At 32.5% G+C, this 19,132-nt stretch overlaps 1 protein-coding gene across 4 annotated transcripts in view; it reads left to right on the top strand.

Annotated features, from left to right (window-relative positions):
• Positions 1-19,132, top strand: part of COL11A1 (collagen type XI alpha 1 chain) — a 196,786-nt gene that overhangs the window by 47,443 nt on the left and 130,211 nt on the right. For all 4 annotated transcript variants that reach the window (XM_072834737.1, XM_072834735.1, XM_072834736.1 and 1 more), the window contains exon 5: positions 14,118-14,246. In XM_072834737.1, coding sequence (XP_072690838.1) covers positions 14,118-14,246 — 129 coding nt within the window. The remainder of the gene's footprint in view (positions 1-14,117; positions 14,247-19,132) is intronic.

Below are 19,132 nucleotides of genomic sequence, written 5' to 3'. Positions count from 1 at the left end.
CCAATTGAAAGTTAGGTGTTTATTAAATAGTTGACTATTCCCTGTTGAAGCAGAATAACCGTTGTGCTTAAATAATTGATATAGAGACATAAATAAATAATTGTAATAAGATATGATTGAGTCTATAATAAAGATAGAGAAATGTTCAAGTGAGGGAATAACAACCATATTCAAAATGTTGAAAAATAAAAAGATATTTCAAGATGAGGGCACATGAGCAAAAGATGAAAGTTTGGAGTGAGCACAGCAGATCTGAGAAATGTAATTTGGTTTGGGGGTATCGGGGATATGACCTGGTTGAATGTGTTAGGGCCTGTTTGTGGAAAGCTTTTTATTTTTTTATTTTGTATTTATTTATTTATTTTTTGGAAAGCTTTTTAAACCGTAGGTCATGAGATATCTCTTTAAGTAGAAAAAGTAAACCGTCAGATTTGTTTTTTTTTAAAGTGTGTTTGTGAGTGCATGCGCACATGCGTGACAGTGAAGGAGTTCATCTAGAATCAGGAGAAACTGGTGGAAAAAAAGGAAAAACCAACAAACCCTAATATTTTGAAACATTAGTTCAAATAAAAGGTATTAGAGTAATGACAAAGCCTTGACCGAAGAATGGAGGGAAGGGTCTTGCTTCAGGATGCCAAGTAGGCGGAGCTGACAGGACTTGGGGACTGATTGATTATGTGGAGTTAGGGGAGAGAGGAACTTAGTACTTTAAGTTTCACATAGATAGTAAATAGTTGCTGTTTCCTTCTCACAAACATGAGCTGTTTGGAATTTTAGCCAAGTTTAAAAACCTTCCATTTTCTTTTTATGATTATGAATTACATAAAGCTTTACATTGGCTAAATGGCCATAGGATTATCCCGGACAAAATAATCTTCTCTCGATATTTCTATACTTTTCAGGCGTTATGGAAAACACACCATAAATGTGAAATGATTACCCACTCAAAGGAATATAAGAATGCGATAGACTATTAAATTATAGTATATCCAGGTGGGATCTAGTCCCACATCAGGCTCCCTGCATGGAGCCTGCTTCTCCCTCTGCCTGTGTCTCTGCCTCTCTCTCTCTCTCTCTCAGTCTCTCTCTCTCTCTGTCTCTCTCTCTTTGTATCTCATGAATAAGTAAATAAAATATTTAAAAAAAAAAGAAACTTTGTTAGAATAGTGTAAGATGAATATGCACTTTTTATGCTAGTGTTTCATACAATTTTAGGCATTTTCTGTATTACTAGGTACATCGCTAGTACATTCAAAAAGTACTACATTCAAGTAACATTAAGAACACTACTCATTTTCTTAAAACTGATTTCTTAAGCTGATTTGGGGACACTAAGAAATGTAAAATCTCATGTGGGTGGCAGTTCTGTCTATGATTATGTGGTTTCCCTCATTCTTTCCTTTGAAGTATAGCTCAGATACAATCTCTGATCCATTTTTCAATTACACTAAAATTCTAAGCATTTTGGGAGCTTTCCTTTTCCACACAGAATAGCTGAGAAAGAATCGTTAACTGTATGGAATGTTTGGAAAAAAAACAAAAACAAAACAAAAAAAAAACAACTGTGATGAGAGTTAATGCTTTGGCAGATCCAGAAGTTGAAGTAGACAAGAAGCCTAGTTTTTCAATTAATCTTGATAATGGTAGTTACTTCTTGAGAATCCTAAGCTGTATTTAATATTTAATGTTAGTTTTGTTCCTGGATATACAATCAAAAACCTCTACAAAGATAGCTTGTGCTTTATAATAAAGCACAAGGTCTATTATACTACCCAGTATATACTACTGATTATTATTATACTACTCACTGTATACTACTCAGTATGTCTACTCAGGTGACATCATATAATTTTGTTAAGCTATTGCTTTTACAGTGGCACATCCTGGAAACTGCTTAGCAAAATGTATTTTCTTTTTCTTCTATTACTTTTTTTTCCTGATGGGCTTTACTTATAGAATAATGACTTTAAGGCTCCTGAAACTTAACTTCTTTGGACTCTGTTATTGGAACAATTACAAATGAGTTCTCCAGCAGCATTTCTTAGATTTTATGGTGTCCATAGACACGTTGTCTAGAAGTTTGCCATTCAAAGATGTATTTTCCTTTAATTGTCCTCAAACACTATAATAATTATACCTTATATTTGTGAACATGTTACATTTTAAAAACTGTTTAAATGCATATTATTTTTTAGAGAATCTCTAGGAAATACAGGAAAAAATAATAGTATTCTCAATTTACAGGTGTTGAACTCGTCTTGAAATGAACAAATTAATATCCCAGAGATCCATTTATTGAACAAACATTTATCGTGTATCCACAATGTGCAGGTCTATTCCAGGAACTGTGGAAATCTAGGAGAACAAAACAGATGAGTTCTTGCTCTCATTAAGTTTATATTCCAGTGGCTTTAATTGAACAATATAGATTGGCTGATTAAGTGAAGGAGCCTAGACCAGAAACTGTGCCTTTTGTCTTGATTGTTTGAATACTTAAACTTAGTACATATATAAAAGGAAGATGCCAATTAGCATTATAAGGCTTTCAAGTATATGGCTTTTTTTTAACTTTTCACATTCTCTGTGAGTCTACAGTGTGTTCCAGGAAAAAAAAAAAAAAAAATCTCTACTCAGGTGATTACAGAGGTGTGAACAAGGAGGCTGGGGAACCTGGTAATAAGCATTACTTCCCTAGGGCTAAGGAGACAAGGAGCAGAAACAGTGGTACAATTTGCTGAAAGCTGGAGGCATGCAGATGTGTTTTCCAGCAATGGCGGTAATGGTAAGGTGGCCAGACTGCTGGGATAAGCCCATGAAATGTGACAAAAAGGACCTGACTTCCTTCTCTTCCCACCTTTCAAACTCTTGGTAGTAACTTTCATTGTCTGAATTGGAACCTGCAAAATAGTATGATGGCATGAGCTATAAGGTCAGATTTGGAGGGCACAGAGTAAGAGAGAAATACATATAATTAGGATTTGGGAGCCAACAGAGAATAAAGAACACTTATTTATTTATTTATTTATGATTTTTTAATTTTTTATTTATTTTTTTCACTTCTATATTTAAAAGAGAAACTGGGTGCTTTATCATTAATTGTGTCATATATGCCAAGTCTTTCTGGATCATTCCTCTAATTTTCCCCTATGGAACTTGTCCACTCTTTACCCCTTAGCTGCCCAATTCCTTTGTTCCTCATAAGTGCACTATAATAGGTACCAAAGAAATATGTTTCTTTTTTTTTAAATGATTTTATTTATTTAGTCATGATAGACACACAAAGAGAGGCAGAGACCTAGGCAGGGGGAGATGCAGGCTCCCTGCGGGGAGCCTGATGCGGAACTCGATCCCGGGACCCTGGGACCACAACCCGAACTGAAGGCAGATGCTCAACCACTGAGCCACCCAGGGGCCCCAGAAATATGTTTCTTAGATGTTATGTTTTGTGTACTATTAGTCTTTACCAAGCTATAAGCTATCTGAGAATGGGCTGTGAGTCTCTTTTCCCTCTTTCTTCCTCTTCCTTCTTTTCAGACAGCCAGCATGTTACTTGGCCTTCATATTTGTTGACTGAATGCATAGTTGAATGATTGATAAACAGACAAAGAAAAAAAGATTCTCAGAGTTATCTGGCTGTTCAATTCCTGGGTTGGTGACAATTAAAAGTTGTAGGAGAAAAGCAATTATTATCTGGCTGATAAAGTATCTGTGCCTGTTAATACAAATTATCATGTATCCTAGTATATAAAGAAGAAAAATATTTTGTCTTGGGAAAAAAAACGTAACTTGTCCTAAAATTGTGAGGTATACGGTACCTCCTAAAATTAGGAATGTTGAATAGCAGGTTTGCTTTTGCACTCAAGAAAAATACAGTTCTTTCCGAATACTCCCATTTCAATAGGGAATTCTGTGTTTCAACTTTGAGAACGTGCCCCCTATTCACCGTTCAGTAGGCGTACAGACAGATTGGCTATACTCTGTCATGAGTTTTCACACTGACATGGAAAAAAATCTTTTTCTAAAAAATTAAAAGAGTAAAAAGGGGCAGCCCGGGTGGCTCAGCGGTTTAGCACTGCCTTCAGCCTGGGGTGTGATCCTGGAGACCCGGGATTGAGCCCCACGTTGGGCTTCTTGCATGGAGCCTGCTTCTCCCTCTGCCTGTGTCTCTGCCTATTTCTCTACGAATAAGTAAATAAAATATTTTAAAAAAATAAAAGAGTAAAAGGTATATTTATTGTTTTATATATTTATATATGTAATTATAAAATCCTCTTAGGCTTATATATCTTATAAAACAGCCTTTTTTTTTTTTTTTTTTAATTCCTGAGAGAGAGGGGTGTAGGGTGGGGCAGAGACACAGGCAGAGGGAGAAGCAGGCTCCATGCCGGGAGCCCAAGGCGGGACTCGATCCCGGGACTTCAGGATCACACCCTGGGCCAAAGGCAGGCGCCGAACCGCTGAGCCACCCAGGGATCCCCAAAACAGCCAATTTTGACTTAATAAAACTTTACTTCATTAAAGGAAATATATCATTCATTGTTACAGGTAGAGGAGTAGAACACAGTAAGCCTAAGGAAATATTTTTAAAAGTTCTGTTCTTTCTGGGACAGTATCACGGTATAGAACAAGAATAATGAATGTGTAGAGATGTTACAACCAGTGATTACTTTTCATATACTGAGAAGTATTTTCTGTAGCCTTAAAAATAGGAAGTAAAAAGGGGGATGCTAAATTGATGTGTAAAAACAAATCATTTCCAAGTATCAGGCTTATTTACTTAGAGGAGTAGATGTACCAGCTCAACTGTTAAACTCTTTATGGAATGATGAAAAGAGTCCATCATTTCTTTCATATTCAAAAGATGATAATTACTTTAAAAATAAGTCCAAAGTTTACTGCCAAGTCAAAGGCTCTGAAATACAAAGTAAATGTTAAATTCTGCTCTTAACTTTTTGAGACAGGCAATGAAAATCATACAAAGGCCATATACATGCAAAGGCCATACATGCAAAAGCCATATTTGGCCTTTCTGCTGACATTAGTTACATGAATTTGTCTTTTGAGTCTGTGTTAGAATACAAGTTAAAAATGTTAAGTGATGCTTGCTGTTTTCTTTCATACAGATGATTTTTTTCTTATCTTAAAATAAGTCTCAATATGATTTCCACTTTATTTTAAAGTCCTCTTTTTAGATTTTAAATATTATTTTCAGTTATATTTTTTTAAGAAAATAGATCTTTGTAAAAAATATCAGATACATTTATTGGGTGAGAGGAATTACATTGTAGTGATACACATTTTAAATGCTCATTATTTTACGAAATTTTGAAATGAATCCTTTTGTGATCTGAGAATCATCTCAGTATTTTTACATTTAAATTTATACATTAAAAAAATAAATTTATACATGTGTTTTCTTAAATCAAGAAAGTACTAAGTATGCTATTTTACTCTCCGATTTGCATTAGTTTGACAGGTAAAATAAAATGCAAACTACAAAAGATATACAATTCTGATATTGAATACAGATATATATATATATTTGTGTAAATATATATTTTCATTTTCAAAATAGAATTTATTTCTGTAATAAAGAATTAAAATATGGCTGTGAAAGTAGAAAATAATATAGAAAAATATTTAAAATGTGCAATAGTAATTTTAGAGTAAAGGTAGTTAAGCATTAGAGTCCATGCTCAACTTCTACTTGAAAGACCAACCAGTATTTTATATATTAACTACACTGGAAAACACATATTACTTGCAATTTCAATTAACAGTTATAATTCAAAAACAGATTTATATACTTGGTAAGGCCCTTGTGAAAATATAAGTATAAATTTTGAGGATATATATATATATATATATATATATATATATAATTCCTATGAGAATGTATTTTTTGGTTGTTTTCCCATTGTTTACATGAAGTTGAACTCGAACATAATTTCATTAATATGGAGTTAGCAATACAACCAGGAATTTTTTTTAAGTATAATTGATATATAATATTAGTTCCAGTATGCAACATACCAACTTGATATACAATAAACTTCCTTTAAAAAAAAAAGATTTTATTTATTTATTCATGAGAGACACACAGAGAGAGGCAGATACATAGGCAGAGGGAGAAGCAGGCTTCTGAGGGGAACCTGATGGGGTCCTGGGATCATGACCTGAGCCGAAGGCAGATGCCCAACTCCTGAGCCACCCAGACACCCTGCAATAAGCCTCCTTACCATCTGTCACCATACATAGGTTTTTACTATATTATTTACTGTATTCTCTGTGCTGTACATTATATTCCCATGCCTATTTATTTTATAACTTGAAGATTGTGCTTTTTTAATCCCCTTTTTCTATTTCATCAATTGCCTTTCACCCTCTATCCCTGGGCAAACATCAGTTTGTTCTCTATATCTGTAAGTCTACTTCTGTTTGGTTGTGTTTGTTCATTTGATTTGCTTTATATATTACATATGCAAATAAATCATAAGGTATTTGTGTATCTCTCCCTGACTTGTTTCACTTAGCCAATGTACTCTAGTTCCATCCATGTTGTTGCAAATGGCAAGATTTCAATTTTTTTGTGGCTGGGTAGTAGTCTATCACACACACTAGTGCACACACACACACACACATCATATATTCTTTATATATATTAGGATTTTTGTTGTCTTTGGATAAGTTCCCACAAGTGATACTGCAAGATCATATGACAGTTCTAGTTAATTTTCTAGGGAACCTCCATGATGATTTCCATAGGGCTATACCCATTTGCATTCACACCAACAGTGCATGAGGGTTCTCTTTTCTCCACACTTTCACTAACACTTATTATTTCTCGGGGATTTCTTTTGTTGTTTTTGATACTTTTTTTTTAGAACCTTTTTTTTTTTTTAAGATTTATTTATTCATGAGAGACAGAGAGGCAGAGACACAGGCAGAGGGAGAAGCAGGCTCCATGCAAGAGCCTGATGTGGGACTCGATCCAGGGGCTCCAGGATCACACCCCGGACTGAAGGTGGCGCCAAACCGCTGAGCCATCCAGGCTGCCCTGTTTTTGATACTTTTTAAGACATTAAGACTGGTATGAGGTAACATCTCACTGTGGTTTTGATTTGCCTTTCCCTGATAATTAGTGATGATGAGCATCTTTTCGTGTATCTGTTGATCATCTATACATCTTCTTTAGATAAATGTCTATTCCTCTGCTCCTTTTTAGCCAGAATGTTTGCTGATATTGAATTGTATGAGTTCTTTATATATTTTGGATGTTAATCTATCAGATACATCGTTTGCAAATACCTGCTTCTATTCAGTAGATTGCCTTTTCATTTTGTTGTTTTCCTTCACTGTCCAAAAGTTTTTTACAGTTTTGATGTACTCCCATTTGTTTTTACCTTTTGTTTTCCTTGCCTGAGGAGACAGATCCCACAAAATATTGCCAAGACCAGTGTGAGAGAGTTTACTGCGTATGATTTCTTCTAGTTTTGTGATTTTAGGTCTTAACATTTAAGTCTTTAATTCATTTTGATTTTACTTTTGTATATAGAGTAAGAAAGTGGCTCAGTTTCATTCTTCTATAAGTAGCTGTGAAGTTTTCCCAACACCATTTACTGAAGAGACTGTATTTCCCCCATTGTATATTCTTACTTTCTCTGTTGTAGATTAATTAACCATCTAAGCATGGGTTTATCTTAGGGCTCTTTATTCTGTTCCATTGATCTGTTCCATTTGGGTTCTTTTGTGTTCCATAATGTCATTGATATTTTGATAGTAATTGCATTATATCTAGATTACTTTTTTGCCTTTTTACTTAATAATTGAAATGCATTTTGACATAGTCTTATAAATGGACATTTAAACTCAGTATGAACTCTAGCATAATTTAATTTGATGAATTTTTTTAAACCTCTTGTAAGTTTACTTAAAAACTTGCTCAAAAAAAAAAAAAAAAAAACAACCTTGCTCCCTTCAATTCTTTATTTATACTTGGAATGTACTTTTTAAAAATCTTTTTCACTTTATATTATCTCCAATGGACTAAGGGATATTTACACAGAGTAATATTGATAGATATATGATAATCTACGATTACCCTGAATTCTAGCTCTTTGCCAAATTAAATCAGCCAATATTTCTATGGCACCTACTTAATACCAGTTCCTGGTCATAGTCAGATATTACCCTAGTTATAAATAAACAAAACTACTTTTTAAAAAGTGTTCTTTATTCTGTTATAAAGACAACATTTACAGGGTATACATAAAAACAAACTAGTAGTAACTCAGTCTGTATTAGTATTCTAGGGCTGCCATAATAAAATATCACAGATTGACTATTAAACAATAGAACTTTATTTTTTTTAACAGTTCTGGAGGCTAAAAGTCTGAGATAAAATTGTTAACAGGACTGATTTCTTCTGAGGCCTTACTCATTAGCTTATAGATGACCCTTTTCTCCTTATGTCTTCTTGTAGTCTTTTTTTAGGTTGTGTCTGTGTCCTAATCTTATAAAGAGACCAGTTGTATTGAATTAGGACCTGCCATAATGACTTCATTTTACCTTAATTATTTCTTTATAGGTTTTATCTCCCAATAAGGTTACATTACAAGGTTAAGAGTTTGTATACACACACACACACACATATAACTCTCTCTCTCTCTCTCTCTCTCTGGTTGCTTGGGGAACACAGTTGAGCCCATTAATACTAAGTCTAGGCAAGTTCATTTTATCCTTGATTAGCAATGAGAAAATGGGCATAAATTGCTATAGAAAAAAGAAGTATGGACTGTCAGATGAAGGGGAATTTCCCCTGATTCTTACTGATTCCTATAGCTTGGTTTGGCTTTAGTAATACAATTTTACAATCTGTAAGTAGAACACAATTCAAAAGTAAATGAAGGCAGCTTTCTTAGAAGAAAAACTGAACTCATTCTGGAAACAATGATTAATTATTCCATTTTGTAGACTTAAGAGGATCATCCCCAAATATTTCCTTTTATTATGTTTCTTAACTGAGTAAATGATTTTGCCATCCTGCTATTGCTCAATCCAGAAAGTAAAGAATTGTTTTCCATTCCTCTCTAACACACTTTTCTCCATCTTTCCTGCCACTCCCAATTCACCTCATCATCAGCACCCAGTCTCTGAACCTTGCAGATATTTTTCCCTAATATGTCAACTCTATGTCCCCTTTTTCCATTCCTGCTTCTGCTTGGTTTAATTTTTGAGTACTTAACTATATGGATCCCTAACAGTTTCCCATGCTTCCAAACTGGTGGCTTCCAAATCATTCTTCCCCATGTTGTCAATGATTTCATTAAATACAGCATTGGTCCATTTGCTCTATTGTTCAAAATCCTTGAATGACACTCCATAACTTCTAGAATTCAGTTCACATGCAAAGTTTTCCTTAAATTGTTCCTTCTCTTTACCTCTTTCTAATCTCAACCCTCTCTACTCATTATCATCAGATAGGGCCTTCCCTCAAACTGTGGAGCACTATGGCTTAATTCTCTGACTTTGTCATGTGGTTTCATACCTCTAAAGTTTTAATTAAGATCTTTTTTTCTATTTAGTGCTTTTTTTCTTTGCATCTTCTTCGTCAAGATAACTCATATTTGCTTATATCATTAAGATTTTTCCAAGAAGCGTTTCATAAAAACATTCATTCCCATTGAAATACCTGCATGTTTCAAGTTAATGGAGACAAGAATGTGCTATGGGAAATATGGAGTCTAGATGATTTTATAGAACACAATTCCAGGGCAGCCCCGGTGGCTCAGCGGTTTAGCGCCGCCTTCAGCCCAGGGCGTGATCCTGGAGACCTGGGATCGAGTGCCATGTCGGGCTCCCTGCATGGAGCCTGCTTCTCCCTCTGCCTGTGTCTCTGCCCCCTCCCGGCCGTGTCTCTCATGAATAAATAAATAAAATCTTAAAAAAAAGAAGACACGATTCCAGTTGTGCGATTTACTTCAGCACTAGGGGAGGTGAAGTTTTTAATTATAGAAACTTATGAAATTTTCTGAGGTACATGGTTAATAGGTGCTTGGAGTCTATTTTTCCTGATAATATCATTCTCTTAGAATATAAAGAACACCCACATTTTAATACTAAGAGTTTAAGTCTTCTGAGATTATGAGTGGAATTAAAAACTTCATGGTATTGTATAGATACTAGTTGCTAGACTGACATTAAAAAGAGACTATTTATAGATATACTGCTTAAAAATGATCTCTTTATTTGACCAATTATAGTTGAGCATTGATCCAGCCTCTCCTTCACTATTTTGGTTATACCTGAATTTCCTCAACCATTCATGTAATTCTATTATGTTCCAAGCACAAAATCCATTCATAGGTCACAGCGAATTGAATCTGATGACAGCTTAATTTTCCACTGCTCATTCTTAGGAATCGGTTCCTATGCTGTTCAATTCAGTGAATATTTAGGTCAGGAACTGACTTAAACCAAGCACTGATTGGCTTTACATTGGATGAGGAGTTGATTTTGAAAAATCAGACACTTAACATCGACACATTGACATTTGATTTTAAGACATTAAACAAATTTCTTACACCAGATTTTTTTCAATAAATCTGATTGCTTATACCTGGAGGAAAAAGCTAAATGTGTATTAACCTATGTATTTCATAGAGCACATTGTAATTTTTTCATTACACTGAAATAGACATAGGTAGGCTGTATAGAGAGACACACACACATATATACAAAAATAGGGAACAAACCAAACAAAAATTATTATAATATGTGCATTGTATTTTATTTTTAAAGATTTTATTTATTTATTCATGATAGATATATACATATATAGAGAGAGGCAGAGACACAGGCAGAGGGAGAAACAGGCTCCACACAGGGAGCCCGATGTGGGACTCGATCCTGGGACTCCAGGATCATTCCCTGGGCCAAAGGCAGGCGCCAAACCGCTGAGCCACCCAGGGATCCCCTGTATTTTAGTTTTAAAAGGAAGATATACTATTACTTATTAAATTGGTCCTGATAAAAATGTAGCAGGATTTTTTTGCAATGCATATGATTTTTAAAAGAACCTCATCTTTATAGACAGGTGCCATTTGACTTTCTTACATTTGCTTACATTTGCTTTGCTTTCCACCTTAGTCTCATCCTGTCTATACACAAATACTACTGTTGAGACCTAGTTGACACAGCTGTAGATAGCAAGGTAATTGCATCAACTCTAATTTTGGCTTCGTAGATCATTAGGGGATCTTATTCATGGTTTGTATGCTGCAGATGCCAATATTACTTGGTAACTTCACTTTTTTCCACCTGTGGAAATTTTTATGACTATTGAATCTAAATATTTACAGTTTATTCAACCTGTCAGGGTGTTTTTGTTTATCTACAGACTGTCTCACAACATGTCCTATGATTAACATAAAACATCATAAAATGTATTCTGGGGAAAATTATACAATAGCTTTTTAACTGAATTTTTCAATTTATTTCCAGTAGTATATTTTATGGCTAAATATTAAACACCTGAAATAAGAATGTATAGTGGAAAGATTGGCAGGATTCCATTTAATGAAGTCAAGTAAGAACTTAGAAAACCATCATTCTTCTAAAAAATATACTATTTTAAAAATACCATATGCTTATAAGATAGGCAGCTTTTTTTTTTCTGTTTCAGCAACTGCTTCACTTGGTTTATTATATTTCTTATACCTAAGTATGGAATTCTGGAGTTCTGGGGAGGACATTAGATACCATCTACACATATTCACTTTACAAATTAGGAATGAGGTTAAGTGACTTTCATAATTCCACATAGTTAATGACATTGGGAGAAAAATCAAGAGTCAGGACTTTTAACTGAAACCCTCAATGATGTCAGCACTCAAGATGTACAATGATTCCTCATTATTATTATTTTTTAACAGCAGGATGAAAAATTGTGTATTCAAAATTATCTTTGTTACTTATTATTATCCATTTACTTATCTATGTAATTATTTATATATTCAGTTGTGGCTACTCAGTGTTCTAAACTGATCAATTAATGTTTGAGAAGTTCTATCAAAAATTTTTAAGAAATTACATTAATTCACTGTGAGCATGTTTAAAATCAGTGGACATAAAAGAAATATGAGAGACATTCCTATCTATTTACAGAAAAGAATCTTGAAAAAAAATCTCAAAAGCAATCTAATTTTATTGGTTAATTATATTGCCTCATGGCATGTAGAAATAAACAATTTTGAGGTTGGAATACTAATAATAGTATGACTATTATAAACCTTATAGTTTTCAGATGGATATTTGTTGATTCTGTCTTATTTTATTAGGTTTTACTGGGCAATAATGTATTTTCTTATTTGGGTGTTACCTGGCCACACTAACATGCTAATGCACTTTTTTAAAGCACTTGTGTTTTTTGGAGTTTTTATGAGCTTTTCTCAAATATTTATTTAAATTCTAGTTAGTTAACATAGAGTATAATATTGGTTTCAGGAGTAGAATTTAGTGATTCATCACTTACACATAACACGCAGTGCTCATCAGAGGGTCCTCTGATTAAACCTATCACCCATTTAGCCCATCCCCCTTCTACCTCCCTCCACCAACCCTCAGTTTGTTCTGTATAGTTAAGAATCTCTTATGGTTTGTGAAAGCACTGTTTGAATGAGTGTCCGAATGAAAGGACTAAACAACTGTTGTACAGAAGTGCTAGGAATTATTTCCTAGTGTTCATGGTTAGAGACTTTTTAAAATTTAATGTCTATATTTTCATTAGACTATATAGGCTATATAGACTATAGACTATATAGGCTATATAACTTCTGTTAACGACATGCAGAAAAACTGGAATAACTTTGAAATTATTCAAAATGCCAGCAGAAGTTCTGTGAATCAGACTTATGTGCTCAAACTTACAAGGACTCGAATCATTATGTCAATTGGATATTAACTCAGACATACTTTTGGGCCTGAGTATAATTCTGAATTAAAATGGACATGACCCATGAATTTCTATGAAACTAGTTTCATGTTAAATTAGATTCTGTAGAAATATTCAGAAATATTCAAATGTTATAATTTTTCTCTTGTTTATACATTTTCCAGAACCAGTTTCCAGAATCTCCTGAAATTAAACTCTTTAGATAACCCTATTACTAATTATTTGTAATGTTTTTTATTAAGATTATGCAGAAATCAAATAAGTAAGTTTTAATGTATGCTTAGATGCTCCATTTTTTCTTAATCAAAGTATAGCAAATTTATGCTTTTTATTCATAATTTGAATTTCTCTGACCTCTGCATTTCTTTATAAGTAGGAATTCCTTTTGATACTGACTCCTTTACCAGAACACAATAGTAGGATCTATATTTTCATTTAAAAATTCTCATATAAATTTACCTAATAATAATAATTCCATTTAATTTGATTGAACAACGTCAGTTAACATTGAAAATATATTACTATCTTTAGGTATCTACAGGTTTTAAATTTTGTTTACCTTTTATATCAGTTTTTTATTTACCTTTCACTTGTCTTATTTTATGCAATATAAAATTGTAAATTTTACTTGAGTAAAATCAAGTTCTAACAAATGGATGCATATAGTAAAGATTGAACCACAGAAAAATAGAATAACTGCTTAATGTTAACAGCTGATTTGTAAAACATCTATGAGTTTTCTTCAATCCTATAAGACTATTGTTTATTTATTAATTTTTTAATTTTAATTCCAGTATAGTTAACATACAGTGTTATATTAGTTTCAAGTGTACAATATAGTGTGTCAACAATTCTGTGCGTGACTCAGTGCCCATTGAGACAAGTGCACTCTAGAATCACCTATTTCATCCATCCCCCTACTCCCTCCCCTCTGGTAACCATCAGTTTGTTCTCTATGTTAAGACTCTGTTTCTTGGTTTTTCTGACTCTTTGTCTTTTCCCTTTGCTTGTTTGTTTTGTTCTATAAGACTATTTTTAACATTGAAATATAAGTGATAGTTCTTCAGGTATTTAAAAATAAATTACTCATGGTCTTGGGTAACTCTTGCTCTAAATATATGTATATCCAAATACGCTGACTATACCTATGTTTATATTTTGTCAGGGTGACATCCAGCAGCTGCTGATCATAGGTGACCCCAAAGCAGCATATGACTACTGTGAGCATTATAGTCCAGACTGTGACTCTTCAGTGCCCAAGGCCGCTCAGGCTCAGGAACCGCAGATTGATGAGGTGAGGACCATAAGATCAGGGCATGTTTTCTCATTTCGAGGGTATGGACCTAGTCCTGCAGTTTTGAGACTGTTTTTGTTATTCAATTTTAATTACACTATACTTTGTATTTAATAGTGTTTTACTATTTAATAATAGGAAGAAGTGATTAAGATTTTTGGTGTTTTTTCCTCTTCAGTGCTCTGTTACTTAAACTTCTTAAAAATAGAGATACCTCACTTGTATACTGTGTATATAAGCATATTTCATTTTTTGGGGGGGTGAGAAAAAGATATTTATCTAAAAGCTATATTTCTGCAACATAAATATCTAAAAGCTGTATTTCTGCCCTTGGCAGTAAAATAATTAACAGACTCAAGATAAGGTGACATATCCTCTGGTGTACTTGCCTTTGGCAATTCAGGCATGTGAGAAAGTGACATTAGAGCTATCTTAGTGTTTCAGGCTGTGATGAGTATTTATTTATTTATTTATTTATTTATTTATTTATTTATTTTTATTTATTTTTTAAAATTTTTAAATTGTTTTCTTTTTTTTTTCTGTGATGAGTATTTAGAGAGATTTTTTTTTCTGTTTCTTACAGGACTATGCTACATTTATATGTATGTTTTCTTTTTCTCCCACAAAATTTCATATAAAGAGCAATGAAATGAAAAGCAGTTTGATCTAAATACAATAATTAAAACTATCCATGTCCTTTGATTCATATTATATCACTTTATTTGAAATCCAGGTGTGAAGCCATTCTTCCCGGCTATTTTTGCAAGAAAATTTATCATAATAAAATTTGACCCTATTCTCTTTCAGACCAAAAAATAAGTTCGCATAACCATGGCAATTTTTTCATAATTGAATATCCAAAAAAAATAATACAGCATAGTATACTCTGATCCAGATTTTTTAGTAGAATTCTTTGATGTGGACCTTCTGGAAATTAAAAAACAAGCAAACTGGAAGGAATTTAGTCTTTAGTTGGCAGCAAAACAATTTTTTTTAGGTTCTTTTTTCCTCAAGGTGAAGAGTGTTAAGTTTTAGAAGAGGGGTTTCGAAGTTTGAAAACATCAAGGTTGCCTTTATGTTTGAAAAAAGCTCAAATAACATTCTTCTTACTTTCTAAATGTACTATTTGGTGCCATCTTTTGAGCTTGACTATTTACAAGAAGTTAGGATCTTATCTTTTATTTTAATTTATTGTTATTTTTGCATGTGAGTTCGGTTAGGATTCTACTAAGCACTATCTAAACACTTGAGATCTATTTGTTGACATCACTTTTTAAAGTATGATCTTGAATTCTATTGCACTGATATTTTCCATGACTTATTATTAATGTTTGTTTTAAAACAGGATAAAGTCTTAAGAAGCTGACAGAAAAGCAAATATGAGAGAGAAAAGAGAAATTGATTGGGTAGTTGTGTTTCTTTTTTCCACAGTTTTCCAGTGCCTCTTTTTTTTTCCCTCCCCCTCAGGATTTATTTAAACAGTTTGTGTGTGTGTGTGTGTGTGTGTGTGTGTGTGTGTGTGAATTCCAAGAGGATAGGTAAAATACCATTAGGTTTAGTGCTTTAACGCCTTAGAGATTGTGATGATTCAGTATTAAAATTTGTAACATTTATACATGTTATACATGTTTGAGATTGCTGAGATTTATTTCGCTCCTATTTTAAGAAAGATAAGTTTTGTTCTTTTTAGCAACAGATATGGCTCTGATTTTTGGAAGAATGAAGGTATGCTTTCTTAATATATCGCCTTGAGGTGTTTTATTACAATACGTTAATGCTATCATGTCAGTTAAACTGAGTTTTTTTAAAGCAAAATAGTTTAATTTGGATAAAAATGTAAATTTTAAAAGCAAATTTGCCCCTTTCTACGTTAGCTGTTGATAATGTATATTTAACATTCTGTTAAGTCAAACTTGTTTTTAGTAGGAATTTGAAGAGAAAAACAATGTATTGCTTTAATAAAAACTGCATGGAAATCTTGTTGGATGATGGTATAATGGATATAGCATTTCTTACCAGTTTCTATTATTGACTGTGTTGCAATGAAGTTCTTTTCCCTATCATAAATTACATTGATACTTCAGTATTAAAACCATTCTGTACACTTATGAAATAAACTGGTTAACCAAATTAGTAAACAGTCCTTATATTAGTATTAGTCCTTGTATTAGCCATTAACATGTCATTATATTTCAAATATGCATTTTACTAATTGATCTGCAGATATTCTTCTTGTATGACATAGGGAGTGATGTTATTTCCAGTGAATAAAGAATGTAAAATACAGTATAGAGGATTGACCATACATGTCACACTTTATAGCACTTACTTTTCCATTAATAAATTCATGACATTGCATACTCATTCTAATTTGAATTAATAGATGTGTCAATTTCTTTTACAAATTAACTCAAGTATGCTTTTTCCAACTTAAATTTTGTCTAGCTCATACCCTCTAAATAACATCTTCTAAGTCATTCTTAAGATTCTATTGTTACACAACATCACATCCTCATTATACAGTGAAATGCATAATGTAGCTAGATTTGAATATAGTCATTATATCATCAAATTTTAATTCTATTTGAACCTATATAACACCATTTATATAGAAGAGTAACTAATATTAAAATTATGATGTTTGGGGATTTTCTCAAGTTATATTATTCTATTACAAGAAATTAAATGTGAAATCTATATATGGTTATTTATTAATATATTATGCAAACTATAGTATCTTATACATAGTAGCAAATGACATTCTTTTTTTATAAAAAGTGAACAAGGAAGGTGAAGCAAAGGTAAGGTAATATTTTATAGAGAAATTTAAAAAACAACTGACTTCCACATATGTATTACCTTAATCTTTTTTGTACTTAATATTTATCATATATTCTGGTTCTCAAAGATTTTTCTAACAAATTAAACAAGAAGAGATTATGACATTGCTAGAAGACCCTATCTCCTCACACACTATAATTAATGCTAGGATACTCACATACTAAAATTAAAATCATTCCATCGCTGCGTGTCTTTTTGCATGTATTCATCTCATTTATTACAACTAGTTCTCTCTCTTTTAAGGCACCCCAAAATTCCATAGTAAGAATAGAGAATCATCTTCAAAAATAGATTATAAAGCTTCATGTATACTAGTGCTACATCAACTCAATACCATCACCAAGGGGATATTGTTTAAATAAAGAAATAAGAGCAGGGGCGCCTGGGTGGCTCAGTTGTTGAGTGTCTGACTCTTGATTTTTGGCTCAGGTCATGATCTCACTGTTATGAAATCAAGCCCTACTTTAGGTTCCGTGTTCACTGGGGAATCTGCTTGAGATTCTTTCTCTGTCCCTCCACCCTTACCCTCTCTCTAAAATAAATAAATGAATCTTTAAGAAAAATGAAAGATAAGACCAGTCTGGTTGGTCTTCATTTGGAAAGAGTTTAAAAAGAGGAGAAACTTATGGAGGTTAGATTTTTCCACCTACAAGAAAAAACAAAAACAAAAACATGACATGAAGTTGGCGTATATTGATACATTTCTGAATACCATTCTCCACTTAAGATGCATTAAACTGTGCATTTGAAAAATCTGCCCTTTGTGTGTTTGCTTATTGTCTTTTGTTTTTAAAACTCATTATAAATGCACTTGGTTTTGAAAAGTCTGCTTAATTTTAAAAATCTACAGCATAAAATAAACTGTCAAATCTTTTTTATGATTTACTTCTTTCTGTCAGCTAATAGCTATATAAATTTAATATTTCTTATTCCATCATGATTGACCATAACTATAGAAAAAATATTCATTATACAATATTCAATCTCCATTAATGTCTTTTTGATATGTATCTAAATTAAATATGTAATCATTTTATTTATTTAATGATGTTATTAATAATGTCTACATTAACTTTCCTAGAAGTAGTTGGCATTATATCTTGATTGCAGAGGCATGAAGAAACAAATATTCAGTGTTCTATATGTGCATTTTTCTATTTTACCAAATTCTGTACAAATTCAATTAGGATAAAGCTCTGTTGAAGTTCTTTGTATGTATATTCATTGATAATGAAGTTATTAATGAGTAGAAAACATTATGAATCCATTTGAATTAATTTAATCAAATCAGAGTTTTGACAATAGTAAAGAAAACTAAAGACGTGTCTATGTTTATATTTCAATATGACCTTTGGCAGAACCATCCAGAAAGTTCACTTTAGTGAGAATATTTCATCAAAGGCTAGATGTATAATGTTGCCAAGGGATCAGTTTTGGACATGTCTCATTATAGATCTGTGAAATTTGTACTCATTTGCATTGCTATAGTTAATAGAGCTTATTAGAAGGCACAGTGATCACAATTTTTAAAAGACATATGGTCAACAGTTATTTTTTTGGCAGATCAAAAGGCTTTTCTGGCATTTTTGAAATGCCAAGAAATCCAGTTGGGGTATAATTGGAATTTCACCAGATATAATACTGAGGGAATTCCAAATAGGTTGCCTTTAGCATATAAATACTAAAGATTCAGCTTATTGAGTTTGCTGCTTAATATTTTATGTATACATGACCTTGGTTTATTTATAGTTATTTTTGTGAAAATGATGATTTATATATTTTTCACAATAGCTATATTCTTATTTACAAATTAAAGTTCTGATAGAGATAGTTAACTTTGAAGTATTACATTATTTTCCATGTCATTCAATATGTATGACGGTCTTGTACATCCCTCTATTAAGAAACATAACTCTTTCCAACTCAATTATTTTAATACAGAAGGATCTAGTATAAAATACTATTTTCCAGTGTGAGTTCAGTTTCATTAGTTTACGAGGTCTAAGTGCTATGCTTTTTTGATAGAGAAAACAATATTTTTGAAA

This window comes from Canis lupus, chromosome 8 (genome assembly GCF_048164855.1).
Source record: "Canis lupus baileyi chromosome 8, mCanLup2.hap1, whole genome shotgun sequence".
In the NCBI taxonomy this organism is placed as follows: Eukaryota; Metazoa; Chordata; class Mammalia; order Carnivora; family Canidae; genus Canis; species Canis lupus.
This window is presented reverse-complemented; position numbering and strand designations above follow the sequence as displayed.